This window comes from Lissotriton vulgaris, chromosome 3_2 (assembly GCF_964263255.1).
Source record: "Lissotriton vulgaris chromosome 3_2, aLisVul1.2, whole genome shotgun sequence".
NCBI classification, from domain to species: Eukaryota; Metazoa; Chordata; class Amphibia; order Caudata; family Salamandridae; genus Lissotriton; species Lissotriton vulgaris.
Genome location: NC_141690.1, coordinates 212,567,989 through 212,583,045, shown reverse-complemented (window position 1 = coordinate 212,583,045; position 15,057 = coordinate 212,567,989). Strand labels below are relative to the sequence as shown.

The window sequence follows — 15,057 nt, the reverse complement described above, 5'->3', positions numbered from 1 at the left end:
CTCAGTTCAACGGTTTATCGTACCTTTAGCATCAACCAACAGTCGATAGTGGGCCCTTTATATCAATCTGCACACCTTTATGTCTCTCATCCACTGGCACATTCTAGGCTACAATGCAGTTGCTCCCTCTTTACTGCAGTGGGCATTGTTTGTTGTGTTGGCATCAGCCTTTCGAGGTAATGATGCAAGAAGGGGCTTTGCAGCAGTGCCTGTCCCAGTAGCAGTTGTTCTCTTGGTCAGCTGCGGGTAGTGGCTTAGCAGAGGTATTTACAGCCTCCAGACTGAATCTTCTTCTGGTGATTTCTTCAGGCATTGTCCGCCCCTGGGTAGATTGGGCTCTTGCTCAGTGGTGATGCTTTCTTTTGCTCACTTGGCGGCGGCAGTTCCAGTTCTAATCTTCGGCTGGACACTTGGTACAGCTTACTTCATGATCTGCACCGAGAGGCCTGGAGGACATTTTTACAGCACGGGTCTCCTGTCACACTGGGGTTCTCAGTTTTATCTTTGGTTCCCTTTGCTGGAGACCCATTTCCTTTCGTCCTGGCCAGTCTCTTCTCCTGCAGGACCAGGCACACTCCTTGCCTCTCTCAGTAGGCAGGCAGACCCTCACCTCCTCCAGCAGAAATGTTGACGTCTGGTGATGTCTCCTCAACTCTGGGAGTCTGATTGCCACCAACCTTGATTACACAGCAGATCTTTCAGTACTCTGTGATGCACTCTTCCTTGGTCAAGAACGTGGGACTGGAACAAAGTGGTTTTGTTTTGCTCCCTCATGTATACACATATTTTTAGGTCTCGCCTGTCGATGCGCATGCGCATCGAGCAAGCGAGAGTATTGGCACTTATCCACTCTTTATCCGCACTGCAAGGAATTGTGGCGATTCCTTGTAGTGCCCGTGACTTTTAAGCTCAATGCGCATGCGCATTGAGCTTAAACGCGCGTGCACGTCCGTCTTTGTTTACCCGCTCCGCCCCCTCCCCTTCCCGCCGTCTCGCATTTCCCCTGTCGCATTTCTCCTCCCCCCTCCCCTCTCTTCCCTCCGTCTTGTTTATTGTACCCGCTCCGCCCCCTCCCCTTCCCGCCGTGTCGCATTTCTCCTCCCCCCTCCCCTCTCTTCCCTCCGTCTTGTTGTGTTTGCAGCAAGAAGCTTCTTCCTGAGCGTTCAAAGTAGCGGTTTGTCCGTGGGTGTCAGAGGTATATATTTTTTTTTTCCTCACTCCCTCTCACCCTTTCTGTCTCGCGTTTTTTTCTTCCCATTCCTTTGAAAGTATTGAAGATAAGTTCAAAGAGCCGGCTCTCCCTTCCAGCGCAGGAAGTGAATTAAAATGACAGCCAACTACAGGAAGAGTAAGGCAAAAGGCAACTTTTAACGCTAATGTTGTGCCTCGCATGAGAAATATGCGTGTCTCTGTCCTTCGCAGCGCTTCCACCGGCAGAAAAGGCACATTTCGATACTGTCTTCAGTGAAATTAATTTTTCGCGTTGCTCGGCCATTTTATGTTGCGCTTTGTAACTATCTTGCATGGTCTTCTAGGCACGGTTATTGGCGTTCATTATCAGAGAAGAGACATTCTCTTGTGTCGTAGTCTGCAATGTATATTATTTACCTCCTGTTGGGTTCCTGCGGCTTTTCTTGCAGACTAGGATCGGTTTTGTCAAGGTTACATGTCTAGTGCTCAGTGGTTTAACTCTGAAACAAACCCCCTACTATTTTGGTTGAAACGTGGGTGCGGTTCTTAAATCCTTAGACACGGGGAAGAGATAATTATCCATGCTTCTCTTAGAATATTAATTAATATTCTAGTCACAACCCCCAATGCCGAACCCTAAGCTTTCAATCAGCTGACTTAGCAAACCTTTTAGTGGGTGGAGCCAGGGAGATGCAGGAAGGACCCATGCCCTGAACCCATTCACTTCATAAGGTGCGTTGTTCGCTTTTTTCTGTCATTTATTGACAGTCTTACCAGGCGGCAGCAGCAGCAACTGGGAATGAGAGGTCTCCTGCCCACATGTACTTGAACCCAAACAAGGATTTCAGCCAGATGGCACTTTGGATTTGTTTTTCCACTTGCATGTAAAAATACATCAAAGCCATTGCAGGCTTGCCAAAGTCAGACCTATTGTCTTTGGCCGTGCTGGTTTGTGGTGGTGTTTACCACAGCGGACATGCTTTATGCTTGCATTAAGGGTATCTTGTTCTCTTGAACCTTTCTTTCTGTTTCTGCACCTATGTTGGTATTACTCTTGTAGCAGTGAGGCTTTATTGTAACAAGACCCTTGCTTCCACCTAATGGCTGTGTTAGGTTTAAGTTTTTTCAAGACCGTGAGATCTTTTTGTGTCCTGCTGCTGGTGTGTGGCCAGCTATACAACAGCTTTTTATTCATTACTATTCCAAAAGCACTAAATTGGAAAGAGATTCATGATAACAGTCAAACGAACTGTTGAGCCCGCGCAAGAAGTGAGGCCTTAAAAGCGCTGAACTCGCACCATCTTTGGGAAGCATACTTACCCAGAAATGATTTTAAACTCGCAATGAACAAGCAAACAACGCTACTATCATGGGCGCAAGAAAAGGAACGCTGCCAAAAGCGTAAACGCTTGTGGTAATGCATCAACAAATACAAAGGTTTCTACAAATCCATATTTTCAGTGGTAAGATTTGGCCTCTCACCAACAAAGAATGTCCTGCTGCTGTGCGTCCCAGAACCTAGCTTGCCGTTTGGTTTGGGCCTGCCTCTCTCAAACATTAGCTTACTTGACTAACTATTTACAGCTGTTGGCTGGAGACTGTCATGTCTGGGTTCATTATGATATTCCGAGCGTTAAAACATACACTGCCAAACGCGCCTTCACATCCTCACCCCCTCATCCTCACACACCCTCACCCCCTCATCCTCACACACCCTCACTCACCCTCACCCTCACTCACCCTCAACCCCTCACCCTCACTCACCCTCACCCTCACCCACACTCACCCTCACTCACCCACACTCACCCTCACTCACCCTCAACCCCTCACCCTCACTCACCCTCACCCACACTCACCCTCAACCCCTCACCCTCACCCTCACTCACCCTCACCCTCACCCACACTCACCCTCACTCACCCTCAACCCCTCACCCTCACTCACCCACACTCACCCTCACTCACCCTCAACGCCTCACCCTCACTCACCCTCAACCCCTCACCCTCACTCACCCTCAACCCCTCACCCACCCTCACTCACCCTCACTTACCCTCAACCCCTCACTCACCCTCACTCTCACTCACCCTCACTCTCACTCACCCTCACTCACCCTCACCCTCACTCACCCTCACTCTCACTCACCCTCACTCTCACTCACCCTCACTCACCCTCAACCCCTCAGCATCACCCTCACTCACCCTCACCCTCACTCACCCTCAACCCCTCACCTACCCTCACCCTCAACCCCTCACCCTCACTCACCCTCAACACCTCACTCGCCCTCACCCTCACTCACCCTCAACACCTCACCCTCAACCTCAACCCCTCACCCTCACTCACCCTCACCCACCCTCACTCACCCTCACTCTCACTCACCCTCAACCCCTCACCCTCACTCACCCTCAACCCCTCACCCTCACTCACCCTCACCCACCCTCACCCTCACTCACCCCCTCACCCTCACACAGTGCAATAGGTCTCAGACCATTTCAGTTAGAGCTTTTAGAAATGTTTATGGCTTTTTTTATTTGTAATTCTTTAGCATTGGCTACAGGAAACAAAAATGCTTAACATTTACAAAAAAACCCATAAACAATTCTAAAAGCACTAACTCTAATGGTGCGAGACCTATTGCATTTCCAATGCTTGTTAGATAAGGGGTAAAGTGTCATTCTCATGCTGCTTTCCAAACACAGCCTTAATGTTATATAATGCTTCTCACAGCAGTACCCACTACATAAGCACAAAGAAGTGTGCATTTTCTGCACCTGGCTTTAGACAGCCTTCCTGAAAAGGTAATCGGGGATGGACAAAAGAGCAAGCCTGGCCTGGAAATCTCCTTACTGTGAACAACAGAAACTCCATTCCCACCCCACACCCCTACCAATGAAGGAATTAACAGCCTGCTACTAAGAAAGTCTTCCTGGAATTTGTAGAGGTAGCCCTGACTCAATCCTACTCACGCCATTATCCAGGAATGCAGGCTGCACACTTCGATTGTTTGTTGAGACCATCCTCACCCTTCATCATTGCCCACGATACAGTCAGGAGCATCTAAAATGGATCCAACTGTTTTCAATACTCAGATTCACTCACACAAAGGTTCCTACTATCAAATGTGCTATGCTCACTCAACACCCTAATGCACTCAACATAAACACGGGATGTCAGTAAAAGGTTCTGAGATTCACATAAAAGCTGCAATTTACACACGAGGGGTCAACAGGCCATGCTCTCACTGACAGAGATGATAATGGTACGTGAAATACTGCCCCCACTCCTGTATTTGCTACGCCCTGGATGAAAACAGTGTTACGTTTTGGGAACACGCTTGGTGTGCCCCTCCAGGACTGGTCCTGTACCTCACGCTGTCAGGTTCAGGCCTAGTGTTCTGCGGACACTATATTGGTGTGATGCCAGGACCAAAAATAAACCCGGGTACCAGTTTCATATGGAGTCTGGTTTCTAGGGGACGATAACAAGCCTGTGTATCAGGCAAGTAATATTCGTCGCAACAGATAGTAAGGATATTGGTGTGGATATACGGCTGCATGCAATCTGGGAGATAATCATATGAATCATAAGCACAATTGATTCATTTTAAATTCATCAACAGACTCTACTGTTCCCCTAGTTTTTTACATAGAATTCACGCAAAACAGCCAGCCAGCTTTTCCAGGTGCAGATGTACATCAGGCGGCCCCTTCCACTTGACCTGAAATTGCCCAGGGTGTTCGGTTTTTTGCACCAGGTGGCGAGAATTATTGGTGATATAGGGGAAGATCTGTGGATTGCTCCTCCAAACATGTCCCTCCGACAACCAGCCGCTTAGCCTGGGGTATTAATTAACTTAGACTCTGTCTGCTGAAAACTTGGATGAAAGATCTGATGCCTAACATGAAGGAATGATTAGGAAACAATGCAACTATCTTGCTACACAAGAAGGAGACCGTGAGTAGAATCGACAGCATTCGCCAGCGAACCTATGAACATTGTGGGTCAGGAATTGATGGAGCTCTGTGGACCAACAAAATTACAAATCTTATGGGTGTTATGTCTTTAAGGAGGTGCATCATTGATTGCAATGAGATAGTGGGACCAGATGATGAGTCTCTTCTGACGTTGAAGGCCGACAGGGTTATGTTATGTTAGCATGCCTTGGTATAGGGCAGCAAATCATACCCAGAGGAATATATCGGCGCTTTGCTGAATGCAAGTCAAGCGAGGCCAACTAATACAACCATGTTTTTAAAACTTTCCAGCCTATGTAAACAGATGGATTTGTAGAGGAAGTTTGTTCCGGTAGAGAGGGGTAAGATAGGAGAAAGACCTCCCGCCAAATCTTGCTGTACGGATCTGTGGAATCTGAAGTAAAGCTTTATCTGTGGATCCCAACAGTACGATCGGGTTATAATATCTGTGTCTATTTTGCAAGTAGGATGGAGAGTTGCCAAACAGGGATTTATGGGTGAGGCTGCACAGCTTAAAAATTAGCCTTTTCCTGGTGGATAGCCAGTGCAGGGAGTTTAAAATTGGAGCAGAAGGAAGATTACACATTAGTCTGGCAGCGGTTTTCTGCACCACCTGCAGTTTAGACAACAAAGTCTCATTGGCAGCTCCAAGTAAAGCATTTCCGTAGTCAAGGCGACTACTGATTAAGGCTTGGACTAGGGTTTTACTAGAAGTAGAGGAAGCCAAGGAAATGCTTCCTTATTTTTTTAAGTAATCGCACAGTGGCAAAGCAAGTTCCACAGATGGTCGAGATGGATTCTTTCATAGACAAAGTAGTATATAACTTCACACTGAGTTTTTTTTTACTAGTTACAGGGATGGGCTGGTCACATTTCGGATGCCCATGAATACGGTTTCTACAGGTAATGAGCTTTACGGAATAAAAGTATCTCGGTTTTTCTCTGTTTAATTGTACACAACTAAATCTGGTCTCCTCCTATTGAATGGAAATAAAGTGTAGTAGTACCTGTACTGGCCAGTTCGTTTTTCTTCATGTAAGTAAATTCTTTAAAAAAACAACAGATAGTGAAAATAAATGAAACTGTGAGTCTGAGAACTGAGTGAACGAAAATGAGTCTGATAGTGTGACTTAGTGTGTTAAGCTTCTGAATCTGTCATGGATCTGGCATACTGGAGGTAATTCTTGGAGTATTGGGTACCTATGGCAAAATGCTGAAGCTCGCATAACGGGAACATGTGACAAAGTGCTAACCCTGGCACATAAGAGGTAATTCTTGGGACACATGTGGCAAAATTCTAGTCCTGGCATACTAAATGTATTTCTTCTCATAAGGGCCACCCAAGGCAAAATGGTGTGGCTAGCATATTGAAGGTAATTCTTGGGAAATGGGGCATACATGGAAAAATGCTAGAGCTGGCTTATTAAATAAATGTGGCATACGCGACACCCGAGGCAAAATATTGGCGCTGGCTTATTGGACTTATTTTCTTTCCCTTATGGAGCATATCCATGGTATTGAGTGGGAGCGTACCCCAAATCCTCAAAGAAGAAGTTGGGCTTGCTGGCGGGAATTTGGGGAAATTCTGACTACATATAATTTTGAAATATAACCAGTTGCTGCTGCTAAAACTGCCTTCACCGCAAGAGGATTGAGATGTGTGTGTTTATGATGCCTTTAAAAGGGTATGTAGAGCCCCTATTAATCAAATGAACAGTTTGGTGATACCACATTATTGGCTTAAACCTCTGCTCCCACAAAAGCTTTCATATCCCGTCTCTGCTTTTCTCTCTGAGTTTTCACTGAGGCTTTTTGTCTCTTGGGCCCACTTTTTCCCTCCCCCCAATCTTGTAATCCCACCAGCTCTGTCTGAACATAATCTCTTTCTCAAATTTACATTTTAATTACAAGGCCATCTGAGCTGACTGAAATCAATAATGTCAGCATTCACTAGTCTAACTTTCAGCTCAAATCTCTGCCTGCCTATTTCCCTTCATTGATTTATCTTTTGAACGCTGTTTTCCTTATTGCTTCAGACAAAAGGTGCAATTTGGTAATTTAAAAAACAACAATGTGGATATTTCATGGTTCTTTTCAGAACACAATTTAGCAGCACATCGAAAGCTTAGCTCTTGGTAAAACTGCAGATAACACAAGATTGTGTTTTAAAAAAAAACACAATCCCAAGATTACAATTGTTTCCGTGCTTATTGAAATGCCTGCTAAAATGTAGGTTCCACATTGTTACTATGGTAAAATCCGAGTAATCTATTACAAACTTGCACCCTAATATTAAATACCTGTGATTGAAAATATTGCGAACGGGCAGTGTGTTTGAGAGAAGAGTGGTAGATATGTTTTCTATTAAAAAGAAGTGTCAATATGGCTTGTTCTTGGTTTGAAAAAGGTTGATGATGATTTCAGAAGTTTTCTTTACTTTTTTTTGACTAGTTTATTGATCATAATTTCAAATAACGGTTTGTCCCACTAAGGAACTCTTTGTTTATAACCTCGCTTTTTTTGTAAGTAAATGAACATAAGTGATGAACAAATTGTTGTTTTAGTTCCTAAGACAAAGACTTCATTTCACACTCCAGCAGGTCCAGGTCACGAATTTGAATATCAGCTTTGCCAACCCGACATTACATGCTTTCAAAGTCAATACAACTGTGTACAATTACATTAGGTAATAGTAGCACCCATTATTATTTTATAGCGCTTAGAAACTCTGTGGCGAAATGCAGTTAAAAAAAAGAGGTTAATGTTAGTAGTTTTATTTAGAAGGCTTTTAGTATCATGTGTAAACTTTATTTTGTAACTGCACGTCTGTATGAGTGAGGGTAAGGGTAAGGACAGCACAATCAGGAATGGTCAGTACATTTAAAGGATTTTATATTTGAATAGGTCAGCCTCTGGTGATAAGCGTTTCAACGTACTTTATTTTTATTATTTGCAAGTCTCAAATTATTATTGTACTTGCGTATCTTTCATAGGCTTGGAGCAGTCGTCCGCTTGTAAGGAAGGAAAGAAAGCTGTGGCCGTTAAAAAACCGGTGGCATCGAGACCTACCCTAGTTGTAAAGAAAGCTCTTGCCCCGAAGCCTGTGGGTGCTGGGTTACGAGCCCGCCCCAAAAATAATGAGGAGGAGCTTGATCCAACGTGTGCTGCAGCAACCTGGAGGGTCATCAGGGATAAGCTGACGAAGTTAACCTCTCAACCGAGCAGGTAATGGTTATTGTGTTTCATTGTCATTGAACCTCTCTACTTCAGCAAACAAGCATTAAATAGATAAGCAAAGAAGTGAATGTGAATTATTCAGTACAGTTGTCCACCGTGCAACACCCACAGTCATGCCTGGTGATCAAGCTAGTTTATGATGTGATTACTGTATGTAAATTTGTCTCTTTATCTGCTGGATATCCTGAAACTATTCAAGGTAGGGCTTTTGCATACCTGACTCCCACCTGCCCACACAGACACTGTGGCGTGCCCGTATTCATGGGGAGTGCAGTATGTATCTACTGCATTGACAGAGTGGATGGCATCCAACGAGTAGGTTAAAGCCACATCATAAAGGCTGCCTTGAATCCCATTGATGAAAACATGACTTGATGAGATGCCCTTCAGTTTTGCTCGAGAAAACACATGAAAGTGCCTAGCCACCTATATTTATATCCACACTTAAGGAATGTCGAAGACGCTGTTTGTCAAGATCGACAAGGTATTTTTATTTATACCAATTATTTCATATTTATTTGATGATTTTTCAAAAAAGAATTTTTCAAGCAAGAAAAAGACACGTATCTATATACACATATTTACAAAACATTTCTACAAAACTATCTACACAAATGTATTTCAAACTTGATACATAAAAAATGACAAATGTAACTAGACCAAAAATAAATCAAGTGTCTACATCATAAACATCCAACATGAAAACAATACATTTGTTAAACAAAGCAATATATCAAGAAAAACATGTACATTGAAAACAGTGACTCTGTACAAATGGAAGTGATGAGTGACACAACAAGAGAATAAAAGGAGTGTAGTCAATCTATGACCGCTAGTGAAACCAGCGATTACTTGTTTGAAGGAATTAATCAAAATTGCTCCTTTTTCACAAGCCGACGCGTTTCGATACCAGCGCGAAAGTTCCTGGAATCTCATCAGGGTGCTGTCAATGTATCTGTGGGAGATGCAAAGAAAGCGAAAAGGTTGCAATCGCAAAACTAGGGACTCAACGCCTTTCAAGTGAGACTCAGGTTGTGGTATAAATCAGAACCTACCAATGTTTTTGGGAAGAAATGAATTAAAGGAACAAACGGTCTTGCAGGGGATTCTTCGCGTGCAGTAGCTTTCTTTATTCTTATAAATGCGTCCCGTTGCAATGCAACTAGGGTGAGGGGGGGGCGGGGGCACCTATAAAAATGAATAAATCAACAAAATACCTACCCATACCAAGCTGTTATTTTAGGGTTATTATTTAAAACATGTGGAAAGTAACATACCTTCAATTATTCTATTAGAAGGAGGCTCGAGGCTGTCGCGGCTTCACATTATAGAAAACTCAAATTTCGTCTGCCGGAACGTGGACTCTAAACAGACAGGGGAGCGGTGTAAGTGCTGGCTCTTATTGGCGCGAGTGTACTGAAATGGGTCTATTTATTTGCCAACATACCTTTAGTGGCGCGTAAGGAGTAAATTACTTCTCACAATGCTTCTCACAGTCTATCTGGCAGCGTGGATAAATCCGCTGTGAAAACAATGGAAGTAATTCGGAATACTTTGTGGTTCTAAAGTTTTAGGTTTCACCCTGAATGTTGCAGGTTGCGCAGGCAGCACCTACCTCTTTCCTCCCTCATTGCCAATACATTCTGCGGTCAATCCAAAATGGCTGCCGTTTGTATGGCTAGTTATAACCATGTCAAGCCGGGCCTTTGCATTGTGGGAGATGTAGTTTTATCTCTATACAACATCTTCCCGTTCTGTGTGTATGCTGCGTATCGTGTGTTACTGCATGTATTTGGCGCAAAAGGGTAAAAAGAAATCGAAGAGCAGCAAGCCTGTCGGAATTGGTGGAGTCTGTAAAAGTTTCTTAAATTATGTATTAAGGGTGGGGTGGCAAGGTGGCGCCTCTCCCAGAATAAAAAAGAGTTGATTCATTGGGGGCACATTGCTGTGTTATTAAAACGGAGAGAAGAGCCATTGATGTTGGGGACGCACAAAGCACTCCGGAATTACAGTCTTGCAATCTCAGACAAACTATTCAACCCTGACTGTGCGCTATTAAACTTAAGAATTACATATATGCCTCTTTTTGTAGAAGCATTTTGTCCACGTCTGTGTTCCGATGCATTGGTCTCAGAGTGTACAGTACTGTCCACTTCAGGTCATTTTCATCATGCTTGGCTGCTACATAGTGCTCGACCATTGGTGCAGTCAATATTTTATTTTTTATCCTCGACCATTTGCCAACATAGATTGAGGATAAAAAATAAAATCTTGACTGCACCAATGGTCGAGCACTATATAGCAGAATAAAGTGACATGTTCTGTTTATCAGTCTAAGCAAAACTTAATTAGACCTAAGAGAAAGAACACCAAGCAGTACAACTTATCCACATTTCATTCATTCCATCATGCATACTACTACACACACTACCCAGTCCAAAAGAACAGAATGGACATGTTTAACAAAAGACATAAGACAAACACTAGATTGTTCTTAACAGACCCCTATGGATTTACTGCGAGAGAGAAGTCCTATAACTAATCACTTTTTCATTTTTTAATCACATTTTTGCTTCTTTCTCTTTACATTTGTCAAAATGATTTTTTATTGAGGGGGTCTTAGATGCGTACGGCCTACGTACGTTTCGGTGATTGTTGTTATTTGATTCACCTTCTTCAGGGCCAGAGACAGAATAGACAAAATACAAACACATAAGCCAAAATCTAAAAACAGGGGGTTCTTGAATTTCTGAAAAGTAGAAAACATTTTGTAATACAAATGAATTTTATTCATATTGGTGCATCCTTATAACAAAAAAACATCTTATAGAGTGAACAGAGAATAGAGTGCCGCTGGCTGCTGTTGCTAAGCGTTGGAACCTTACTATGGTGTCCTACGCTGACGACACGCAGCTGGCGGTTGCAATAAGTGGGGCCTCTGACCTGGAACTCGCCAGGTTCCGTGAGGGATTCCTCTCAGTTGTTCATTGGATGACTGACAACTACCTTCAATTGAACTCCAAAAAAACCGAGGTGCTCATTGTCGGTAAGCAGAGTCATCTTTGGGGTGATAAATGGTGGCCTTCTGAGCTTGGCCTGACCCCTATTCCTGTCACCGAGGTCAAAAACCTCGGGGTCTGGCTCGATCCCCAACTTAACTTTGTCATCCATACAAAAAAGGTGGCTTCCACTTGTTTTGGCACTCTCCGCAGACTCAGATCTACCTTCAGATTCTTTGATGCTCCTACTAGACAGCTTATTGTACAAGCTACGATCCTGTCTAGATTGGATTATGCAAGCTCCCTTTTGCTTGGAGCTAATCAGGCTGAACTCTTAAGACTTCAATGCGTGCAGAATGCTGCCGCCAGGGCTCTGGTTGGCCTACCGAGATTTTGCTCAGCCAAAAAAACCATTCAGAAGCTCCACTGGCTACCGGTTGCCCAGCGAATTAAGTTCAAATCCCTCTGCCTTTCATTTAATATTCTTAAACCTGCGTCCCCTCAGATCCTGGAGCACCTCATTTCCCCCTACGTTCCGACTCGCTCTCTGAGGTCTTCTAGTCTTCATTTGGCTACAGTTCCACGCTTTAAGAGGACCAGAACTGGCGGCCGCTCTGTTTGTGTGCTTGCTGCTAAGCTGTGGAACTCTCTTCCTGTGTACATCCGCGCTATTGACTATCGTTTGGCTTTTAGGAGAGCGGTAAAAACTTTTATTTTTCCACTGGATCTTTAAGGTTGCTGTATTGTCCTCTTTTGGTATTACCTGTGTCTGGATTTCGGTTCTTCCAGCGCCAGGACGCCCCTTTGCTGGGGCATCTGTGCGCTCAATAAATATGGTTAGCATAGTAGTAAATTACTTGGCGTGCTATAATTTTTAAAAACAGGTGTTAAACTATCTCTCAGACCTGTTCTATAGATGAGCTCACAGCGATAGTTGAGAAACACCCGAAGTTTGCCAGTGTTTATTTAACACTTTTGTGACACCTAAGAGAGGGCAGACAGTGTAAATGTTCAAAGAAGAAAAAGAAGATGTAATAGAAGAAAACCCTTCACCAAGTGTGCTAGGAAAATTATTGTGCAAAAGGTACTATGTCCAGATTACTATTAACGAAATTATTAACTAGTTGGGTACCTTTTATTGAGAAGAAGCGGTGGAGAAAAATCCCCAGCTATTTAGTCTAATAAGAGACTCAGTTTTACATTATCCTTGTAGTCTCTGCGTCTGTAAAAACATTTGCGATCATAAATAATGATGTTAAAGCTAACATCATTATTTATGAACGCAAAATAACTTTTGTTAAACATGTCCATTCTGTTCTTTTAGACTGGGTAGTGAGTGTAGTAGTATGCATGATGGAATGAATGAAATGTGGATAAGTTGTACTGCTTGGGGTTCTTTCTCTTATGTCTAATTAAGTTTTGCTTAGACGGATAAACAGAACATGTCACTTTATTTTTGTATGTAAAGAAAATGTTATTTATTTATGAGTAAAGTAGAATGAATGAAAAAATGAGAAAAAATAATAAAAATAATAATTTCGAATAAATTAAATGTCTTCATATATATAGCATCCTTTTTGAACGTTTTTGTGAAGATTATCACTGTAAAAAATACATACTCTTTTGTTGTGGCTGATCATGCAGCGCCACAGCTAGCGATCCTCTGTTGCCGCGAGCGAGGACCCCAACCCTTCGAACTCGGGGAGGGCCCGCACCCGGTCTCCAGGACAGGACACTCTCGCCCACGGTCGCAACAGCCTCGCGGCACCACTTCTTCAATGTTAACCAGGCCGAGTGACCGCCATCAGAATCGGGCAAAATGACCTCCGCAGCGAGAGACCGGACCCCGCCAGGGTTCCACGGCCGATGTTCAACTGCAACCCGGCCAGGCCAGTACTCGAGGCCCCGGCTCACCAGCCGGGCTAGGCCGAGAATTACAACACGGTGTAACTCCATCGATCGAGTCGGTAAAACGCTCGGGATTGCACCATCGGACACAGCAACAGTTCCTACAGACGGAGGTCGGGCTTAGAATCAGGATATCTTGACAGGATAGTCCGGCGGGCGACGGAGCCCGGCGGAGCCGGGAGCCTAAGCGGCCATCTTGTTTGCGAGCATAGCTCCTCCCTCGCAAAACTGTATATTGTTGAGCTCAAGAAACAAGTCAGATAGAGCTTCTCAAGCCTGATCCTTCTCCAAGTCTTGGGCTTGTGCCTGCTCCACGTCCCGCTTCAAGGCACCCTATTCGGGTGAGTCTAATAACAAGTGTTATCATAAATATAAGGAAGTTCAAATGGGATTCTTCTCCTCCCATCACTCCACTTGGGGAGAAGCTCAGTATGTGGCAGGCGACGGACTAGACACTGCCCCAATTCTGAGTCGGAGCCTGTGCCTAATCTTGTCCCGACGACCCTAGAGTTTTCTGGGCCGTTGTCGACCCCACACCAGGTGAAGACCTTTCTTAAGACCCATGATGATGTTGGGTCTCTTGGGCGCACCATGGGTACAACAAGGGTCTGAGTTGGATTTTCAGCAGCAGGCTCTACGCTGGCATCCACAGACCCCGTTAGTCCTCTAAATAGCTAGTTTTGGCTGGTACTGCAATACCTACATGTGGGAGGGCAGGCCGGATAAACAGACGTGGAGGCTGTAAATAGTGGGCCAGTGGGGGCGGTCTTTAGTCAACAAGATAAAAAACGTTTGCAAAGGTATTGTCTTTCTGAGTTTTGTAAAGGTGATTCCAATTCGTCTTGGGTGTTCTTCACTTCGTCAAAGGGTCGTCTCTCCGGGGGATGGACCTTCCCAGGAGGCTCAGAAGAGGAAAGAAAGAGTGAGCCGTCCGTGTTTGTAGGGTTTATTTTTTTAGGGCTTTGTAGACACTATGGTCTCCATCACCACACCCGGTTGGTGTAAATAATATGCAGGTAAAAAGCAAGTGTGAGGGAGTTAGGATGATATACGGGGGAGGGGGGATTGAAGGAGGCAAAGGGTCAGGCGGGGTGTGCACGGGAATAACCAGAGGTGATGGGATTGAGTAGGGGATAATGCAACAAAAAATATTGGGCCCGTTATCAAGAAGAGTAGGGTTATGGAATTCAGACTTCTATGCCAGCGCCTTGTTTTTAGCCCCTGAATAACACTGTTATGAAGCAAAATACTAAGAAAATAATCCGGCTTACTCTGCCATCTAGTTTGCAAATTCCTCGTTCTTGAATCACCCGCCACCCTTTTGTACACCTTCCGCTTCCCTCCTATACACCTTTAAACCTCCCGCCGCCCTCCTGTACATATGAATCCTTCCGCCGCCCCAGTCCCTCCTTTCCCCCTGGTTCTAGAGACTCACCGGCTCTGCCGCAACTCTCCTGATATGCTTCTGCTCTTCAGCCACCTCCTGTGGGGACTACCACCCCTCGTACCACGTCTCGCCTTCTTCCTGATCTCCCGCGTCTGCTTCTTCTGTATCGCCTTTCTTCTGGTGTCTTCTCCTTTTCCTCCCTCTGGGTCTGCTTCCTTCTTCTCCTCCTTCCTTCCGGCTATATCGCGCTCGCTGATCGCGTCTCTGATCCTTTTCACCTCCTGTGTGGATCTTCTTCCGGGGTTATACACGCCATCTTCCTGTTGCGTGTACTACTGTACGGGGAGAGGACATGGGGGTAGGAGT

General features: G+C 44.5%; 1 protein-coding gene across 1 annotated transcript in view; it reads left to right on the top strand.

The window, feature by feature from the left end:
- Positions 1-15,057, top strand: part of UVSSA (UV stimulated scaffold protein A) — a 287,721-nt gene that overhangs the window by 179,043 nt on the left and 93,621 nt on the right. The window contains exon 9 of the mRNA XM_086964233.1: positions 8,154-8,385. Coding sequence (XP_086820359.1) covers positions 8,154-8,385 — 232 coding nt within the window. The remainder of the gene's footprint in view (positions 1-8,153; positions 8,386-15,057) is intronic.